Raw genomic sequence first — 20,860 nt, forward strand, 5'->3', positions numbered from 1 at the left:
CTTCTAAGGCAGTTTGAGTTAAATCTAATTTTTACCCTATCTGGCAAATAGGACCACTAAATGTCTGACTTGAATGCCAAGCATCATCCCTACTAAACCTGTCTTGAGATTCAGGAAATTACAAGGGTAACTCACAGTTTAAAGGTTTGGTTTTATTGAGCTGCTAGAGGTTTTTTGTTTTTACCAGCTTCTACAAAAAGCCTACTTGATTTCTTGAAAATATCAGTTGGTATGTAGAAAGTTGTCCCTATTACCTCAATCACTTGAGTTTATTGCAACCTCACTACTTGGCCTACTGCAATTTTAGCATTTAGTGTATAGTTAAACTCGGTCATTGTTAAGAAGAATTTTCTTGCATTTGGTCGCCTCTCATCTTCATTTAAATGTTGAAAAACTTGCTTTATAAGTAGTTATTTGTGTGTTGCAAAATCTGTGACTACCAAAGGGTCTTAGAATATTGATGACTTTTTTGTCATCTCAGAATAAGTGAAAGTGTTCTTTCTCCTGCTCAATGATAGAGCAGTTGCTGGAAACAATAAGAAAACCCCATAGTAATGCTCCCTAGGACACAGTTATGTTTCCTTATTCTGTCTTTTACCTGGATGAAAGCACTTGGCCTTCGACTGTGTGCCTCAGGTTACAATTTAGTTATACAATTTATGAGGTTATGAACATAACGTGATCTGCTGTATTGCTCTGTGATCTAGTGTTGACCCCTAAATTTAAGTATTTGTGTTCACATCATCTAGACCAGAGATTTCACGAGTGCTCTGAGGGCTAATGATTTTTTTTACAGGTTTGTATATTCAATCATAAACCTTTTAATTTGCTTGCAAAGGGCAATGAATGATTGTCTGTCATGGAATAATTAACAGGTATCAGTTTTGGATAATCATTGTGGACAGTTATGAACATTCCACAGAGAGCTATGGTTTGAATATAATTCTTATTGCTGAGACTGAAGTCTTCACTCAAGCAAAGCTTGTATGAACTTTAAAGAAAGTAAAAAAACTTTTACTGTAAAAGATGGGACAGGATTCCTGCTACATTCATTCTTTCACCCATACTACCATGTTAAGTAATAAGAGTTAATGTGGGTTTCTGTAGTTATATAGAGAGTATTTGAAAATTGGGCATAATTATCATTATTACTAAAGACTTTTTTTAGCAGTCAAAGAGAATGTATTTGGAGACAGCTAGTCTTATTTAGCAGAGTTAAAGAATGAAAATGTATTTATCTTGAAGAAGGCACATCTGAAGTGCTGTACTTCGGGACAGAGTATTGCATTTTCTTTTCAAAGAATTTTTTCATATAGTTTGTATATAATGTAATTGTTAGCAGCTTGCAAATTCATCAGACCTTAGAGTTCACTATTAAAGGGTACTTTACCAGAAACTTGTGATCAGACAGCAGGTGATTGCTTCCCAGATACTTTCCACGGAGGCCACTCCCCTTAAGTTTTTTATTTTGTGGCTTCAACTCTGTCTGTGTGCGTGCTTTATTTGGGGGCTTATTCAAGCAGAATGTCTCCGCAGCCTGTTGGAAATAAAAGTTAACTTTGTTTGCAAAGATAAATTAAGCATTTTTTCCTCCCAATGCACTTCCAGACTCCTATAGACTAGTACTGGTAAAATTGTGTTTTTCCTAACATTGCTGAAAATTCAGAAGTCATCCACCAACTCGGTGAAGTTGTTCAAGATTTAGCTGAATCTGTGTTTCTAAAATCAGAATTATCAACACTGTGTTTTGACACAGAACTTAGCGTGCATCAGTGGCTTTGTGCATGGTAAAGACCATACAATTTGAAAAAACTTGGCTCTCAGAGAGGAATTGGGAGTGCTGTCTCCTCATTGTCTGGTCTTCTCTTAGAGCAGCTGTATATGTTGTCATATATACTATTTTGTCAGCCTGCTGAATTTATTTTTTTTAATATTTTTTTTTTCTGTGTGCTTTCAGGAATTATTTACCTGATCTCAGCTCTCAGCCACCTGGCACGTTCTGTGCTCTTCCTGACTGTTTCTGCACGGGACGGGGGTGGCCTTCCCTCTGCCGCCAATGCAGCTGTCACAGTCAACGTCCTTCAGGCTGCTTTGGCCCCTGCTGTCTTTGAGAGATCCCGGTATACTTTTTCTGTTCCTGAAGATGCACATGAAGACAGCCCAGTTGGCACTGTAAAGGCCAGAGGGCCTCCAAGTAAGTTGTGTGCTCAGTCAGGGATTACATTGCATTTCTGCTGTGACCATTAACTGGAAATATCTGCAGATAATTTCTTTTAAGCCTTCATATAGTTTATTCAGTCTGTCTAGCATTAAATAGTATTTACTGTTGGTATTTACAGCAATTGGTGTAAGCGCTGCTTATCAGGATGCTCTTTAGAACAGATGAAGATTTGTGGTACTCTCCTTGGTGGTCCATGGAGATTGGCAATTGCTTCCATTTTCTTCTGGATAGATTTCTGTAATTGTAAATGGGGAGATGGGAAGCACATTGTGAAAAGTGTAAGGAAGGGTTTGTGTGGCAGTGTGGCTTCTGTTGAAGCATTAGCCATGCAAGACACATCTCAGAGCAGTATTCATGATCAGAGTATTCAGAAGTTTCAGAAAATCTATATGAAGTGCTGCTGCTGCTGGAGAAAAAAAAACAACCCAAAACCAACCAGATGACTCCCCTCACCAAAAAAAACCCAAAGAAAGAAAGAAACAAAAAAACGCCCGCCCCCCCCTCCCCCCAGTGCCTCGAATTAAGTGGTGAACTCCAGATGAATGTTTATGGAACCTTTTGAAAATGTATTTAATCTGTTTGGTTTCATTGTCATTTTTGGAGGGAAATGGATTAGCTCCTGCCAGGCCTTAGTCATAAAAGACCCTGTCCTGAGGGACATATGTGTTTGATTCCTATGCAGAGCAGTGGGAGCCATGAGTCCACATACCAGCTTGATGAAGGACCTTTACATTTAAGGTGGTAGAGGCAGAGGTTTTATTTAAGTTTGATTAGTCAGGTCCTCCCATGTTCTCCTTCTTGGAAGGACAATGCATTAACCACTGTCCTCAGGGTGAGGTAGCACCTGTGGAGCAGCCGTGGTAATAAGCCTGAACCTTTAGACAGCTTTTGCTTTAGGTGGCATCTGATGTATAAGAGTTACAGCAATTGTCATCCGTGAGCAGTAAGTTCAGTAAAATGCAGTTCTTTCAGAGAACTGGCACCTGTTTCATTCCTGGCTATAGTGAATGCCGGTGTGTAGTGAAATTACTCCCATAAGACTAATTTATAGGAGTGGTTTTTCTGTATTTTAGATCAGGGAAAAACAAGAGGCTATTATACTATTTTCTGTATAGAATTTTATCATACCAGTGAGATGAAAATCAAATGGCACACCAGTGGACAAACTGTATACAGTCATATTTTACTGAAGGGCTCCGGGGATGGGAAGAAGGAAGCATAAAAAGCCCAAGAAAGTCAAAAGACTCTGTAGCTTACATTTGTTCTGCTGAATGTAACTGCATGTGTCCTTCACAGATTTTCTTACCAACCTTCATGTTACTACTTTCATATACCTTTTTACATTTTTTATTTCCATTTCTAGATTCTTTAGAAGTGGTTTCTTACAGAATTTCCTCCGGTGATCCACATGGAAGTTTCTCTATTGACCCCCAGTTTGGCATCATCCGCACCAAAAAACATCTGGACTATGAAACTCAGGCTGTTGTGATGCTGACTGTTCAGTCACAGTTGGGTAACTCCCCTGTCTACAGTAGCACCCAGGTCAACATATCTGTGATAGATATTAATGACAACCCTCCCGTATTTCTTACCAAATCTGATAAGGTAACTATTTCACATACCCAGCCTCCTGGTACCGCTGTCTATATTGCTCATGCAGAAGACAAAGACAGTGGTCTAAATGGGGTGATCAAATACAGTATTGCAAGCAAGCAGTCAAATGTGTTCAGCATTGATCCAAGCCTTGGAGTGGTAAACCTCAGCAGCACAGTGTTTGCAGATAAGCAGCAGGAATATACTCTACACATAGCAGCTGAAGACTGCGGAAGGCCTCCTCTGACTTCTTCGCTGATGTTGACGGTGATTATTGAAGAGCAGAAGGTGGGCCCTACTTTGTGTTTTCAGAACTTGGTGTATCAAGTAGAAATCAGTGAAGCTACCCCTCCAGGTGCCCAAATCCTTCAGGTTCAAGCCCACTCGCTTGATCCACACAGTGCTACCTCCAAGCTGATGTATTCCTTAGAGCCTAGCACAGAATCTGTTGCATTTGGAATCAGCTCTGATACTGGCTGGATTTATCTTCGGAGGCATCTGAACTATGAATGTGCACAGATCCTAAGTTTTAGAGCCCTAGTCAGCACCTCTGAAGATGAAGACCTCAGGCAAAATGCAAGTACATCGGTAATAGTTAATGTCCTGGATGAAAATGATAATTCTCCCATGTTTATGCACGAGAGCTACTTCTTTGAAGTGGAGGAAAATCCAATTCCCAGGGGTGTGGTTGGCACCATTACAGCTGTTGACAAAGACTCAGGAAGAAATGGACAACTTTCTTATTTCCTCTTGTCTGATGGGAAATATTTCAAGATGAATTCCAACACAGGTAGCATTTTATGATTTGTCATCTGCCTAATACTGCTTGGGGAAAGCAGCCTTCCCTAAAGGAAGTAAAGTGTAAAGCTTTCAGGAATCGCTGTGAATCTCTTGGGTTGATATGTGACTATTCTAACTCCCAGCTTCGCAATTTGGGGAGTGAAATAAATCTAATACGTGGTCATGAAGAATTAACTAACTCTTAGTATTTTATTTTTTCATGACTTCATGCTGGTCACTTGGTCATAAGTTTCAGTGTTTGACTAACAAATTAAAAGAAAGAGTTTGAAATTATAGCTTCAGTAGTTCATATGAGGAACTTAATTGCCTGTGATTAAGTGCAGTTGAAAAGAACAGATCAGCCATAAATAATTGTAAGGGTAACTATGACATTTGGCAGTTACAGTGATTTAAAATATTTGTGAAAACTTCTGTAAGTTACATCAAGACTGAGTTCATGTTGTACAGGGCACCGCAGAAATCAAAGCGGCCGAGGGACATTTTCCACGGCACAGAGTATACTCTGAATAGCGAATCCTAAATGCCTTGAGTAATAGCTACTAAGTCCACACAGTTTAACACCACAGACCATGGCATGGAGAGCTCAGAGAAAGAGAATCCTCTGGTTTAGTAAAATGATCCATACTGAGCAAAGATCTGCTGTTAAAATTCCTGTTCCCAGCTGTCCTGTCCTCATGGGGAGTGAATAGGCTCTCGGAGAACTTCTCTGTATGAATGTCAAAATAAAATTGTCATTTCAAAGCAGGTTCCTGCTGAGTATAGTATGCTTATGGAAGTTTAAAGGCAAACAGAGTACTAGGAGTTAACCAAGAAGTTCTTGAAATAATATGTGGTTATCTGTGTGAAGGACTTTGGTCAACTGCAAACCTACAGATAGCTTGAGCATGGTTGAGCAGATGGGGAGAAGATTGGGTCAGATTTATTCACAGTGTTTACCAGAATGTATAGGAGACGTGAGGGTTCCTGATTAGCGTACAGACGTTGTGTTGAGAATTTCCTAACTCAAGGGCATAATAAAGGCAAAATGTCAGCAGTTAAAACCCTGTGCTTAAATATTGTCTGCCCTAAAGTGTGGTGAAGAAAAGGCCAGATGGATTTCTGTGGAAGGTCAGTGTGTTGGTTTGTACTGTGTTCTGCCTTTGCTCTGAGGCTTCCACTGTACAGTAAAGGATGTGAGATGGTACTAATGTACAAGTGCAAACTGTGATTGACACATTTGTATGGAATGGAGCTTGGACATCTGAGGTTATATACTTACGATATAAGTAAGTTGTATTAGAAGACATGTATTGTTATTTCATGATAAATTAAATGTGTAATTGCATGTAGAAAGATGAGTGCTAGCATATAGTAGATATCAAGCTCCCTTTCTCCTTCATTTTCTTTCTCTGTCAGGTGAAATCATAAACTGGGTTGCACTTGACCGTGAAAAACAAGCTCACCACCAGCTGGCCGTGCTAGTGACTGACCACGGGGCACCGCGGCGTAACGCGACAGCAGCCGTGTACGTCGCAGTGAGGGACCTCAACGACAACAAGCCCCTCTTCCCGCAGGTGGCACCGGGGCAGGAGCTGCGCCTCAAGGTGGGTCTGGCCCCGGGGTGCTGGCGGTGTCTGAGCACCACCCTGTGGCAGGAGCCCAAACCCCCGTGCTGTGGAACAGGGACAGCACAGCACCAAAACAGACATGTAACCCGTTCTGAATCGAGACTTTTTTTGTGAATTTCAAGATTCATGAAAGGGTTGCACTTTTCTGCCTTCTATACTGTTAGATGTAAAGGATATACATGTATAATTTCATTTATGGATGCAGTAGAATCTCTTCTGATTTCTAATCTCTGAGTCTGCTCTACTAAAGATTTTTTAATTAGCAATACAAGCAGACCGTAACAGGATTGTTAGAACTGTTATTATTTAACCATTTCCTGAAATGCCGTTTGCACTGACTGTAAATGTTACTGAAATGGAAAATAGAACAACAGCTAAACCCTCATGTTATGGCAAGGAATTTATTTTAAGACTTGCTGTTGTCCATGGATATTTCTAAATTATTTATAAATTGCTTGATGACAGGTTTTGGAAGGGCAGCCATCGGGGACGCTCATTACCACTCTCTTTGCAAAAGACTTTGATTCTGGAAACAACGGTGTTGTATTATATTCAGTAGAATCAGGTAAGAATTTATAGTGTTATTCATAAGAAAAGATACATTGAAATAACTGGAGCTTTAAGGGTGCCACGTATACAGGCAGGATTTTATGTATGTTTTGTGTCTGTTAGATAATGAAGGTGCCTGTGTAAATAGGAATCAGGACCATTATATATGTCTTATGAATGATCTAAGGAGGTGCAAGCTGCTACCTTTCTTCCCTTCCCCCTCTGCTCCATCTCCCCGGGGGTTTGGTTTGCTTGTGTGGCCGGCCGGAGAGCATTCAAACAGCACTCAGAAAAGATTAGGACTGTGATCTTGCACCGTACAGTTTAGTGTTTCAGTCAGTTGTTTAACATCTTAAAGGAAAGATGATCTCCCTTTTCCCATGACCAGCTGAAAATTTTCCTGCTAGAAGAATGGTACATGACAGTTTGAGATGGGGATCAGAGGGATCAGCAAATAATCTGAGCAAGCAATGAGGCTTGTGGTTTTTAGTTCGTGTTTCACCCTTTGTTCAGCACTCTGTTAGCCTGACATAGCCTGGCTGCTTAAAAACACTTACCTTCTTCAGTTTTCCCTGTAATTCCTACATGTAGTAGTTCACTTCTGGGATAAGCTATAGGATCTAGGGGGTTTTTTGCAGTGAAATCAATAACAGAACAGTCCTAAATTAGAGCGTAAGTGGGACTGGGGCATTAATAATGGTAAGAGACATAGCTGTGATCTCTCTTTTTCCTATATACCACTTGCTACACTTTTACACGAGAGAGAATTCCTTTCTGTAACAAGTGAGGAAGACGTGCCTGTTCCTCCTGCTTTGCTTCACTATTGGTTCAAAACAGCAAGAGGTGCTAAGAACAGAACTATTTATTTCATTTTGGTACCTGCTCTATTCTACCAGTTTAAAGTAATCAATACCTTTCAATCTCAGTATTTGTAGTCTATGATAACTTGCATGTGGAGCATACTGTTTCATCAGAGCAAGAAAACATTTCCAGTATTTCCACCCACTCAGCGCATTTCCTCACGTGTTCTTTCCCGTGTAGGCAGAGCTCAAACGTGGGCTCAGTTCGTTTAAACTCATTACAGTTTTTTGTCACTGCAGAGACAAAATACTGCAAAGCTACATTACTTCTCACTTTTAAAGACCAAGAGAATCTGTAGCTTCCTCTTGCCAAGGTTGAGATTACCAAAAGATTCCCGTGGATTATGTTATACTGTGTCTTTATGTACCCTTTTGACTTCTGTGGAGTAATGGAAGGACTTTAAGATCCAAATCCTCAAGGGCCAGCGAACTAACTCTGCTCTCTTCCACCAAGAGATGCTTTAAAAAAAATGAGACATTTAATAACTCTATTGAAAATTTTGCTGTTGAAATATATATTGATAATAAAAGACTGTAGAGTCAGTTTATGGCCATACTGTTATTCCCTTAATTTGGATACAAGTGGCTGCCTCTTCTAGAGGGAATTGGACAGAATCATAGACTTCTGCACTATGAGTAATAGTATTTTGCACAAAATTGATCCCCCTTAAGAAAAAGGGAATGAGTAGTATATAACGCTTTGTTTGGAGGGTGATGGCCAGGCAACACGGGAAGTGTCCTTCAGGGGTCTCTGGCTGTCTGTGTATCTAACTATATCCCCCTCCTTTAAACAGCACATTGGAGTTTCTTACTGGCTTCACTGTAGAGCCCGGGAGGGGAGTAAGTAAGAGTTCAGATTATAAAAATGACTAGCAACACAAAATATCCTTGGTCTTGTAAATGTTGTCTCTAGAAAGAACGAAAGGATAAAAACAGCAGCAAAAAAACCTCTCTAAAAGAGCCCTGCCAGCCTTGGAACTAGATATTTTCCTGATAAACAAATCCAGAAACAGCTGAGCTTCTCTGATACTCATTTTTGTTGTTGTTGTTAGTTGGCTCACAGCCTTTAACATCTGGTCTTCTGTTTCATGGTGAAGTTCTTGCCTGGTTTATATTTAAAATAGTATATTCTAGTTCTGGGACACTGTTCAGTACTAAAATATGAAGAAACATGATCTAATTTACAGCCATATTTGTTAAACACAAAGACATCAGGTTAATTGGCGGACTGCATGCAGACCAGTGCTCTTTTCAACAGTTGAGGGACTGCCACAAGATTAAGAGCTGTGAGTGTCAGTGTCAGCTGTTAAGAAGCTTGTAAGACTCACAGGGTAGTTTTTCATGTTCTTGAGACCTTAAAGAAATGCCAGGATAGCAGCAATAGAGTAAGCTACGCAGGAGGGCTAATGCCAAATTCCAACAAATTATGTAAGGAAAAATCTGTAAAAGAACTATGAGGTTTACCCAACAGATTAATTTTAGCCTTCAGAGGACAAGTATTTCCTTCAGAATGCCCCTCCCTCTTCCCAGGAAATCAAAACAAATCATCCATAAACATTTAGGTGTATAGAAATGCATGATCATATGGCCATACCTCCGCTTCAGTGTTATCACTGAAAGCATAACCTAGTTCAGAGGGAGGAGGATCCCGGCTATGTGTACTATTCCTTAGTGACACTGGCAATTGCTAAGTGATTTGTCTGCCCTTCTTTATGATTGTCAATAGGTTAGAGTATAGCATTTATAACAAAAATTAGTCTGTATTTAAAGTGCATCGTAAACTATTGCTTTTTGTTTTAAGACTAGCACTGGCGAAGTAGAGGCTTTTACAGTTGTATTTGGACCAGTTCTGCAGATACATTGGCACTAGACCACCAGAATGCCAGGAGAGGAGGAGCCTGGTTCGCACTGCATACACACAGGAGTTGGCAAGTGGTGTATGTGTCCGTGGATGAGTACTCGTTCTCCAGGGTGATTTGCAAGCAGCAAAAGAGCATCTCTTAACTTGAGAGGGCTGCATTTCTGCAGCAGCCCAGTGGTGTTCGAGCTCTGGGAGCCGTGGCATTGCCTTCCTCTTTTTCTGTTAAGAGAAACATCTTTTCTTTCCTCTCAAAGGAGAATGAGATGGCCAAGGCACTAACTATTTTAAAACCTAGGGAAGATACTGTTCTTCAGGACATTAGGTAAGAGTTAGCTGTACACAACCACTGTGTGCTGAGGTCATGAATGTCTGAGAAAACTCTAGTGTCACCTTCTCTCTGCTTTCTGGGCCATTTTGCCTGAATGCCAGTGCCTGGAAGGCTTGACTGTTCTGCCACAGTTCACAGCCACACGTGGCCTGGAATTTCTCAGGCCATCTTTTTTTGTCCAATACTGCAGATTATTATTTGAGGGCACAGAGCTGAGAAGGTGCCTGGGCTTTGGAGAACCTCATGTAAATGAAAGTCTGGCCAACGGGCTGGAAAACGCAGAGGTGGGAAATTTAAGTGAAAATGCTTATCCATTTATTGGCACGTTAAGGTAGAATTGCAAGCACAAGAAGAGACTGGGGCCATTAGAGTCTAGTTATTAAGAGTTGTAATTTTTTTCTGTTCCACGTTTCAGCTGCTCTTCTCAATTTCCTTCTTTCTTGTCCATGTCTTCTATGCTTTCTTCCTTTTCTCTTCATACAAAAAGGGACATCTTTGGAGTATATGATATAAGCAGCAGTTGCCTAATTCAGGCGACTTACGGAGATGAAAGCTGAGCAGTTGTTTCTGGAGGTGCAGGGTGCACGAGCTTTTAGAGCTATGACTGACATGCTATTTGAGTGTAAAACCTGAAACTGCCTTTTCCCTTATTCCTCACTTTGAACTTCAAAAAAACGAGGAGGATGATTTGGAGTGTATTTAGAAACTGAGCAAGATACCACTCACGTGCACATGCCCTCAGTAATCTTAGGCAAAAGTATTAAAAAGTGGTCTATCTCTTCTCTTAGCACATCATCTATGAAATCAGTTCAAAAGCAAGATCTGTCTTTAGGTAGATTTTTGAAATGAAAGAAATTAAAGGAATTGCTTTATGTAAAAGATGTAATATAAAAGTTTGATTAGTCTGTAGATGAAGGGAAATCAATTTCATAAGGGTTTTTTCTTGAATTTTTTTCTCATTTGGAATGAAATAGCTACACTTTGAAACTGTCCATGAATAAATTAAAAATTAGACTGATAAAAACCACCAGAAAAATAGAAATAAAGATGTTTCAGTTTTGATTGTCTTCATAGTGCAGTACCAGATGAAATAGATGAAAATGAGACTTTCAAAATGTAAGTCCCAAGGGGTTCTGGTTTTATACAGTGTCTCTTTCCAACATTATTAGACTTTTCTGTTACTTTCATCACTGCCAAAATATGTGCACAATGGAGCGTTTCATGCAGTATTTGGATTTGAGTGGAGATGCAGTCTCTAGTGAATAAGGCTATTGGTAATTTTTCTGACGACTTCTCCTTTATGTTATTCAGAAACGTAGATTCTGACCATTCCTTTCTCCTATGTATAAGCCTCAACCTTTCCAAAGCTCTGTGGACTGACACCTTCAGTTGAGCTTAGCTATCTATGTTCTGCTACTTGAAACTGAACAAGTATTGGTCTTGATGTTAAGAGGTACTGACTACCCTCATCACTGCTGAAGCAAGGGTGAATCCTCATAGCTTCATGCTCAGATTGCAATTATGCACTTGCAATGGTTTTGTTCTCTGATTACCTTTTTAAAAAAAATTAATTTTTATTTTTCATTCAGTTTGGTAACTGTAGCTCCATTTTTGGTAGAAAAATTATGGGAATAATGTTTGTGCTCATCTGTTTACTGAATTGTTTTCTTGTTAGTTATTCCTATCAGTTATCTTAAATGTCAGTTTTAGCAAAATCTTAAAAATATGCATGCAGTTCACATTATGTGTTCTGTTTTTCATATCCCCTGTCTTTTGCTTAGGTGGGATTTTGTGTCGTGAAACAGTATATGGAACAAAATAGCCTATCTGTGAACGTAGACATACTGTTGAGACCTAAACCAGGAAAGTAACTAAAAGCAATTTATGAAAACAGTAACACGGCATCATTAATATTTTGAAACTATCATGAAGAATGCAGAACTGTCTCATTCAATATAATTGTCTCTGCATATTTGTCTTTTGTTGGCAATTTCCTTGTTACGTTCCAGACTGCAAGAGTCAACCCAGAAGGGACTCGTGGAGCACTAGAAACCTATAGTCAGTCAAAAATAGCAGAACAATATTGGAAAAAAACTCCTATTTGTTGGCTGTGAAAACCCTGTTTGCTAATTAGCCTGCTCAGTGTTTTTTCAGATTGTACAGGTGCAAATATTTTACAGTTCCAGGTGACATGATTGGATACAAAAATGAACATCTCTATGTGTAGCTAATTAATTTGCATGTGCAGATTTGGAGAACGTAAACAGCTTCATGCTCACTTAGGTGCCTATGGAAATACAGTTCTTTATGGGTGTTTTGTGTACTACATCTGCACAGAATTTATTTTTACCACAGTTGCTTATTAGAATAGCAGCTGTTATGCTGCATGACTTTGTTTAACCTACTAGCACACCTTATTAAAAATTCACATAGAAAAATGTTGTTTGCATAGTATTTGAAGAGAGAAGTAGTTACGACAAATTCAGTTTTCTCAGTTTCAGGTAGGGTATACCAAGTAATAGATACTTTCCCATTTTACTAAATATTGGAGAGTAATCTGTATTGCGTTCCTTGAAAATGATGGGAGGGGAGGTGGGTGGTGGTGGTCTCTTTTCCCAAGTAACAAGAGGTAGGATGAGAGGAAACAGCCTCAAGTTGCACCAGGGGAGGTTTACATTGGATATTAGGAAGAGTTTTTTCACTGAAAGGGTTTTCAGGCACTGTAACAGGCTGCCCAGGGAAGTGGTTGTGTCACCACCCCTGGGAGTATTTACAAGATGTGTGTGTAGATGTGGCACTTAGGGACATGGCTTAGTGGTGGACTTGGTAGTGTGAGGTTTGCAGTTGGACTTGCTCTTAAGCATCTTTTCCAACTTAAATGATTCTATGATTCCAAGTCACAGAGCTATTTACTCTTCTATGGTAGAATTTTTCTCTGAAACTCTAGAATAAATGTAATGTGATGTAGCTGCAAGTAGTAATTTTACTTAAAGTTGCTTGTTATTAGCATGCAGCCAGTCCTTGATGAGGGATGTAAACATAATTTCCAATATTCACATGTTGCTTTGCAACAATTTACTCTAAGGTTTTAGCTACCCCAATCAGCTCCTTGTTCAGAGTACAGACAGGGCAGGTGGCATCACTCAATTATGGTGTCTTAGGGGTAGATATGGCTCTCTGCTACCCATAGGCTATGAAGGACATGAGCCAGCCAGTGTATCCAGCATTACTTGACTTTTCATGCTGGTTCAGAGACCAAGACTTAATTCTTCCTCTGGCCCTGCCTGCCAACTGATGTTGGAAGTAGGAGTACCAGTCCTGGGGTGTCTTCTGCTTTCCCGTTGCATGCACCACTGGTGTCAATAATGATCCAAAATTGAGCAGTTGCTTTAGGACTCAATAGCATTTCTCTCTGTAGCTTTCTAAATCCAGAGTAAGAGGTTTATGTTAACCATGTACTCAGTGAAGGACGGAGTTGTGAACCAAGTGAGTGCAGCAGGTTCCCTGTCCTCTGGGTCCTGCTCTTACCGTTAATTACGATGTGCAGTACTATGGAGGCAAGCTGAAGAGATCTGCAATAACTCGTATCCATTTTTTCCCCATAGAAGAAGGTATAGGATGTTTCCAGATCGATGCTGTCAGTGGGGAGTTAAGAACAACCCGGTCTCTGTCGCATGCTGAGAGATCTGACTACAGAATGGTGGTCACAGCCAGGGACCAGGGGATTCCTTCACTTCAAGGACATGCTGCTCTTTACATCCAGGTACTTGTTTATGTCATACGGGTGGAACATTTACGTTAGAAATTGTTTCTTTCAAAAACAGTTTTGGGAGAAACAAGTTAAATAAGCTGAATAAAGGCAGAAATTCAAAATTATAAGCACCTTGTCTCATGGTAGTTTTCTCTATTAATTTTTTCTGTTGAGGGGAGGAAATGAGAGGGCAGACTGATTTCGATTTGTTAAGAATACACAACAGCATACTGGGTTGTCTTGCAAATAGATGATGTTTGCAATTTAGTAGAGGTCATTATGAACACCAGAAAAGAGAAGGAAAAGGTAGGCAGAAGGAAAAGCAGATATCAGGAGGAGACTGAAAGTGAGGGAGAAAGTAGATTTCTTTTTTTTTTTTCCCCCTCCGCTATGTTATTCTCTTTTTCTAAATTCTGTCTTTGTAACCCAGTATAAGGATAGCTTATTCCTTTGTGCTGGTTTATACAGTGCTGCTCTGCATGTGAGTGTGAAATGCAGCGTGTGTTCTTTCCACAGCCAGCCACCTGCTGTTCATCAAGCCGCAGTGGGGCTGCTTTGTCCGGGCCGCCTGCGTGCTCCTTTATCAGAAGCTGAATGTCACCAAGGCTGCTATTTTCATGTCACCTAAAAAAAAAGGTTAATTTTGGATAGCTTGGAAAAAAACGGCTTCAGTCAAGGCAAATGCAGTTCTCACAGTTAAAGGCATTCTTTCATTTTAAAGCATTAACTTGGAACACTGCAGCAATCAATAGTGAATGAAACCCTGTAATACCATAAACAACCCCCCAAAACCCCCAGTTATCTGCTTGTGTTTGGCAAACCACATAACGTACCGTGCTTTTTGTCACATCTTTCCCTGTGATGCTGTCCTATGTGGAAAGACAGCTGAAATGTTTCAGAGAGGGGGCAGAGATAGCAGTATTCAAGTCATCCGTCGTTGTACCCCTGTGATTCAGAGGGTGAGAAGACAGTCTTGTGTCTTTTTATATTTTTTTTTTTCAATGTGGGAATGAAAGATAGAGTTACAGAATGACTGGCCAAGGACTGTGTGAGCTCTTACGGAGCACATTGAGTTGGTTTCCTAGCTTTGGGGCATATATAAGTATATACATATATAAATATATGAGTATAAATATAGCCACAAATAATAAATTACTAAACTCTCAATTAAGGAAATTAAGGAAAACAATTTTCATTACACTATTGATAATAACAATGGGAAAATATTGCAATCTTTGTGTGTTTTTTTGCAGGTGATCCCACTTCCCAATGGGAGATCTGGCTTCTCTCAAGATTTCAAGCGCTTTGTCATACCTGAAAATTTTAAACCTGCGCAAGTGTTGAATTCTCTGAAGTGGCCTGAAAGTCATCTAACAACTAACAGGAAACTGCATTTCACTATTGCTAAAGACTATGATGATGATCATTTTGAAATAGACAGCTTGACAGGAGACATTTTTCTTTCCAAGGAACTTGACTATGAAACAGCTTCACACTTCCTTTTGCAAGTTATTATAAAGGATTATAGTAAGAATCCTCTGGAGGGTAACACTGTCTTCCTAAGTATTGATGTGGAAGATCAGAATGATCACTCCCCATATTTTCAAGATGACTTTGTAGTGATTGGCATAGAGGAAAATTTACCTATTGGCACTCTGGTTTACACATTCGATGCAAAAGATGGAGATGGCAGTTTTCTGAACAGCAAAATACAGTATTCCCTAGAAATGAGTGACATGCATGAAAATCTGTTTCTTATTCACCCTTCGTATGGCACCTTGACCACAGCTTTTCCATTAGACAGGGAGATGACTCGCTCTGTGATCCTTACAGTGTCTGCAGAAGACCAGGCAATAAATCTAACTGACCGCAGGCTTGGTTCCCTGGCGGTGAAAATTGTTATTTTAGATGTCAATGACAACAGTCCCAGTTTTACATCTTCACCTCTTTCCTATGTCATGGAGGATGTGGAGGTGGGCTCCCTTTTGCACCGCGTAATTGCAAAGGATCCCGATGAGGGAAGAAACGGGCAAGTTACATACCACCTTCTTTCAGGAAATGAAAACAATGTATTTGTATTGGATAAAATCACAGGTACTGTAACTTCTGTTCTCAGGAATTTCTTGTACTGTGCTTCTCACAGTAATATTTGGGAGTGCATACTATGCAATACCGAAATACCACGTTACTATGGTATTTGACCCAGGTGACTTATCCTCAGGGGTGATTACCTTGGGCAGAGCATCACATGAGCCTGGAAGTCCTGTGTGCAGTAGGCAAACTCAGTGAGACTCAGCTCAAAAACTTCTGCATGACACTGTGTTGTGTAGATGTACTGGAGCATCTTCCAGTAGCCCATTAAAGAATGTGGGAAGAAAGTGTGTGCAGTGAAATACTTAATTCTGATAATTGCATGATGCATACTTACAGCACGGGCACACGTGTATGTTGCTGTGTGTACACATGAGAAAAGGCAAAGTCAAGATCAAGGAATGTGCACTATACTGTGCATGGAACATGTTCGATGAAGGCTCAAAGTGCTGATGAATTTCATTCTTCAGCCCGCTGAAATTCTTTGGTTCCTGAATGAGTTCTGCAACTATTACACTGTCTGCGCACAAATGCAGATTTCACCCCAATAATTGCAGTGTTTTCTGGTGGTTCTTCTGGTTTTGAATCCACTGTTTGATACAGCTGACACTGATCTGTAGAGCTCCTAATTGCATAACTTATGTGCAGAAGAAGTGAAATGAAGTTAAGCCCAAAGTTAAATAAAAAGGAATCTCTGAACTTCACTTGAATATGCCATGAATCCCAGTTTCTTTTGATGTCGAAATGGGTGTTTCTGGGCCAATTAGCATTCTAAAGGGCATCACAGGTAATGATTGACTCCAGAGTCTGGAAGCCTTGCAGCCGTGACACAGCATGCATGATGATGCTACATGGGAGCTGAGAGTGCTGGAACAACTGGGATCCTAACTTGGACCAGAATACTTTTATAATACCTTCTTTCTTTATAATAGGACTCTTAACTACAGCCCACCTTCTGGACCGTGAGATTCAGGAGCACTACAGTTTGACAGTCATGGCTCTCGATGATGGCAGCCCAGCTCTCTCTGCCACACAGGTTCTAACCATCATCGTTGTTGACGTGAATGACGAGACCCCAATATTTCTGAAGCAACTTTACGAGGCTGCAGTTCGTGAAAATCAAGATCCAGGGGAGTTTGTCGTAAAGGTGGAAGCTGTGGACAGAGATGCAGGTGATTTCTGGCCTCTTGCTATTCATTTTGTTGCGGACCATAGTAGGCTGATCAAATCTTGCTGCCTGCTGTGCTTGCCTGTACAGCCGTTGTGCTTTTCCCAAGGTAATGGATGAGTTTTGAGTTTCAAAACGTGGCTTGTGGTTCAGACCCTCAACCTTTATTCACAGCTTGGAGGTATTCTGCCTTGCACACAGGCATGTTACATGTGTTATGTGCGCTTGTGTGATGCAGAGCAGTAGCTCAGTGTGCTTTAGCTTTCGTGTGAGGATAGCCGGCGTGCTTTTGTTATAAAACAGCAAACGATGGTTCAGCTGGGTTAAAGTTAATATTTGAACGTTGTGTTGCTCTCCCATCAGAGCGTTTTGAACCGTTTTAAAACGGTTCATTAGGGAAGGGTCCCGGTTTTGTAAGAGAACGGGCAGACACGCACTGATCTTTGCTAACCAGAGAGGGGCACTGTCATCCAAGATTTTCCAGCTAGTTGAGCTGCAAAGAGATCGTGGAAGCTGCACCAGATTCCAAACGGGGTTTTGCATATGTAAGAATATTAATGCATTGCTTTTCAAACATGCGTGGATGAGGAAGAAGGGGTGGTTTTTCTGCTCTTTGAATCACAGGTAAGAACTAAAAGTGAGAGTCTTTGCTAAGCGACAAAAAACGCGCTCCATCTCTTCAGCTGCCTGCTCTTTTGGAATACCTAACAGGCGTGTGATGGAACAGGTACTCTGTGTGCTGGGGAGAAACTTGTCCGAAGTAGTACCACACACAGTGCATGCCGTTGGTGTAACGTGGAACAGCTACACAGGCTGCGGTCTGCAGTAAAGATGAAGTCTGGAAAATAATTAAATATTACAATACTGTTGCAATTGGCCCAAAGGTGGTCTCAGCTCTGTGAGTGACTTGTTACTGTAGGTTCGCTTTTTGCACATCTTTAGGCTTGTTTAAGGTTGTGCTATCCAAAAGTAGATAAAACAATCGATCTTGTTACCAAAATTATTTTCTGTATTTGGTAAGATTTCTCATTTAATGTAGAGCACGTATTGATTACAAAAGGCTGATGTGAGCTCAACAGAGGTGCTATATAGAAGAGACATTTCCCCACAAGTATGTAAAGTATTTAGAAAGTGGGACTGGGTGGGTAGCCCTGTCTATGACAATCTCCATGACAGCTGAGCAGCATTATGGTCTACCTTTGTACCTTGCTCTTCCAAGTATTTTCTTTTTGTGGCTCACATTATTGAGGGGAAAAAAAAAAAAGGCAGTCTTTGAAGTAAGAATTTGCAAGATACTAGAGAAAAGAAATGGGAATTTGCTTGAATTCCTCTCCCTCTTTTTTTTTCCATCCCTGATATTTATGTATTGCACATGTTGTGGGAAATACAGCAGAAGGGAAATTTTGGGAGCTGTTAGGAGGAGGGATGGGGGTGGCTTGACAGGGTGGAGAGGGAAGGGCATTCCAAGTGTACTGGGTGGCACAGCGTGTGCCTCCCTGTGCAGACACTTCGGGCTGGAGCACTATTGTGACTGATGGTTCCTTCCTGCCTTTTTTTTTTTAAAGTACATTTTCCAGTAACCACAATCTTTCTGTTGCGCCTTTTTCTCACATTTGGCTGTTTTGGCCCCATGTCATATGTGTGTTGTACAAGTATTGTTCCAAACAAGTACTGAAGTGATGCTCATAATGTAAGGAAATAGAATTTATGTAAGAGTTATATAAATAAAAAGCTACTCACTTTTTTCACATTTTTGGAACAGAATTTTGAGTAAGGTAACTCCTCTCACACTGTTCTTAATTTTTTACATCACATTTTTTACTTTTATTTTTACGTGCCTTTTAAATTTCAGTTCACATCCCAGTAATATTTGCATAGTCTCAGTGGAGGACTTTTCTCCCATCACAGTTTTATTTTTTTTTCCCATATGTTCTGTGACTGACCACAGGTAAGAATCATTTTTATTGACAGTATCAGCCATCATCAACCTTTGCTTTATTTGTCTTTGTGCTTCATGCCTTGGGAAGGGATGAGGGAAGGCAAGCAGCTGTCACCTTCTTTGTGTTTGACCCAAGCTTTAAGTTTGCTTCCTGCTCTTTTTTTTCCCTTTTTTTCTTTTCTTTTTTTTTTTTTTTTTTAGGAAATCACTGCAAGTTTCTTTGTTTCTAATGATTCTTTCACGTGGATAACCATGAAACATCATGTTCATTCAAGTCCCTCTTGCACATACAAGAGCTGCACTTGCTGCAGCTCCATGTTGCCTCGCTTTCTGCGAGCTCTCCACCTGCCCCCAGGCCAACATCTAACACCACACCATGAGTAAATGCAAGTGTAAAGATGTGTGTAGTACAGCTAAAAGCTGGGGGGGGGGGGGGGGGGGCGGGGAATGCATGGGAAAACAAAGTTAGCAGCAGCATTTTTAAGATAGATCAGGGGTTTGTCTGGAGATAGGTCTTTGCAGAAGCTCTGAACGACCTGAGCTAGTGCCAAGGGCTGCTTTGAAGCTGATGTGGACCTCTGTGGTTCAGTAGCTATGTCTGGAGCCTTAGGAGAAAAATCTCCGAAAAGTTAATAGGGGGTGCTGACTTAGAGTTAGGAGACAGGGCTTATTGCCGTTCAGTAGACATTTTGTCTTGCTCATATTCATGGATTATAGTCTTAACAACACTGGTATCATAAAGATGAGGTTTGAGCCTAGGTTTGGGGCAGTGGGGACATTTATTCCCATTGCTTCTTCACTGGTCTTGGCACTAGACATATGCACAATGTACTACCATGGCTGCTGCTGAGCGCCGGGGCTGCCTGTGCTGTGGCAGGGGAATGGGAAAAAGGGCTGAAGCCTTTCCCTGGCTGGAGCTCAGGCCCCGTGTGTCCACCCTGCCATCTGGCCTGCAGGGAAAGGGGTCCTTGCCACTGGCCAGTGGCAAGGAAGGGGCTTTGCTCCTCTTCCAGCTCATAATGTGCGGCAAGTATAGTTTGTTTCTCATTTAAGTTTGTAATTTCAGCCCCTGAAATGTAGCCAGCACTACTGAATAGTTAACCAAGAGTGCAGATGTGCAGCTGCTGTGCCATGGTATGTGAATGCAGAGAGTTGTCATGCTCCTCTCTTGGGCAGGGTGTGCAGCTTTCTCGTACTGTTAGGTGTATGCTCCTAGCAGCTGTGTATGAGAGAGGAAGCAGTAAGTGCTTGGTAAATAACTGTAATTAAGGTGTCAGGTATCTGTGTCCTTAATTAAAAGTTTTAATTTCAACAGTGTGTGAATAGTCAACTTGGATGGTACCTGTGTTTTTTCAGCACTGTCTGTAAATCATGTCTGTTGTGAAATATGCCAGTGAAGGCACACACACGGTTGAAGCAGTTCAGTGGCAAGAGACCAAAGGCCAGTAGTTAATACCAGCCCTTTAGTATCATTTTTTCCATCTTTAGCATATTGGTAATTAAGGATAGATAAATGCAGGCAGAGCTATGAATATCTGTTTAAATGTAGTTGAATGGTATCTGGTATGGACAGATCAGATAATGTGTGTTGGTAAACTTAAAACTTTCAAGACGTTCTCCTTGATTGTCCTTACTACTGTGATTTTTCTCCTTTCTTCCACAAAGCTGGAAGGATTCCGTAACTCATTTTTCCTTCTGCTGTACGTTGTATGAATGTATCCGTTCCTTGACTTAGTTTAGGTGCAAATGCATTTATGGTAATAATTCTCTTAATCAAATTTCAGTAGTGTTGTCAACTGTTTAGCAAAACTATTCAAAGGCAAACGAAGTCATGGATGTTAAAAACTGTAGGCTCTGTTTCTTCTCTCACACCAGTGTTTTGCCATCAACTCCACTGCAGATTGTCCTGGTTTTGACTGCAGCAGATGAGAACAGGCGGGCAGTTTTGACTCTGAATAGCAGTTTTCCTATGACTAGGAGTGCTGCAGTTTTCCAGGTGCACCAACTGTCCCTACCTTATTAAAAGACTAATTGTTGGTTGGAAAACCACAGAATGAAACTTAGAAAAATTGGGAAAAAAAAACCAACCCC

At 40.7% G+C, this 20,860-nt stretch overlaps 1 protein-coding gene across 1 annotated transcript in view; it reads left to right on the forward strand.

Moving 5' to 3' along the window:
• Positions 1-20,860, forward strand: part of LOC130143713 (protocadherin-23-like) — a 72,961-nt gene that overhangs the window by 23,625 nt on the left and 28,476 nt on the right. Inside the window, exons 4-10 of the mRNA XM_056326567.1 lie at positions 1,958-2,194; positions 3,585-4,604; positions 6,011-6,198; positions 6,688-6,787; positions 13,426-13,583; positions 14,825-15,665; positions 16,595-16,834. Of these exons, the coding sequence (XP_056182542.1) occupies positions 1,958-2,194; positions 3,585-4,604; positions 6,011-6,198; positions 6,688-6,787; positions 13,426-13,583; positions 14,825-15,665; positions 16,595-16,834 (2,784 nt within the window). The remainder of the gene's footprint in view (positions 1-1,957; positions 2,195-3,584; positions 4,605-6,010; positions 6,199-6,687; positions 6,788-13,425; positions 13,584-14,824; positions 15,666-16,594; positions 16,835-20,860) is intronic.

Source organism: Falco biarmicus, chromosome 1 (assembly GCF_023638135.1).
Source record: "Falco biarmicus isolate bFalBia1 chromosome 1, bFalBia1.pri, whole genome shotgun sequence".
Taxonomy (NCBI): Eukaryota; Metazoa; Chordata; class Aves; order Falconiformes; family Falconidae; genus Falco; species Falco biarmicus.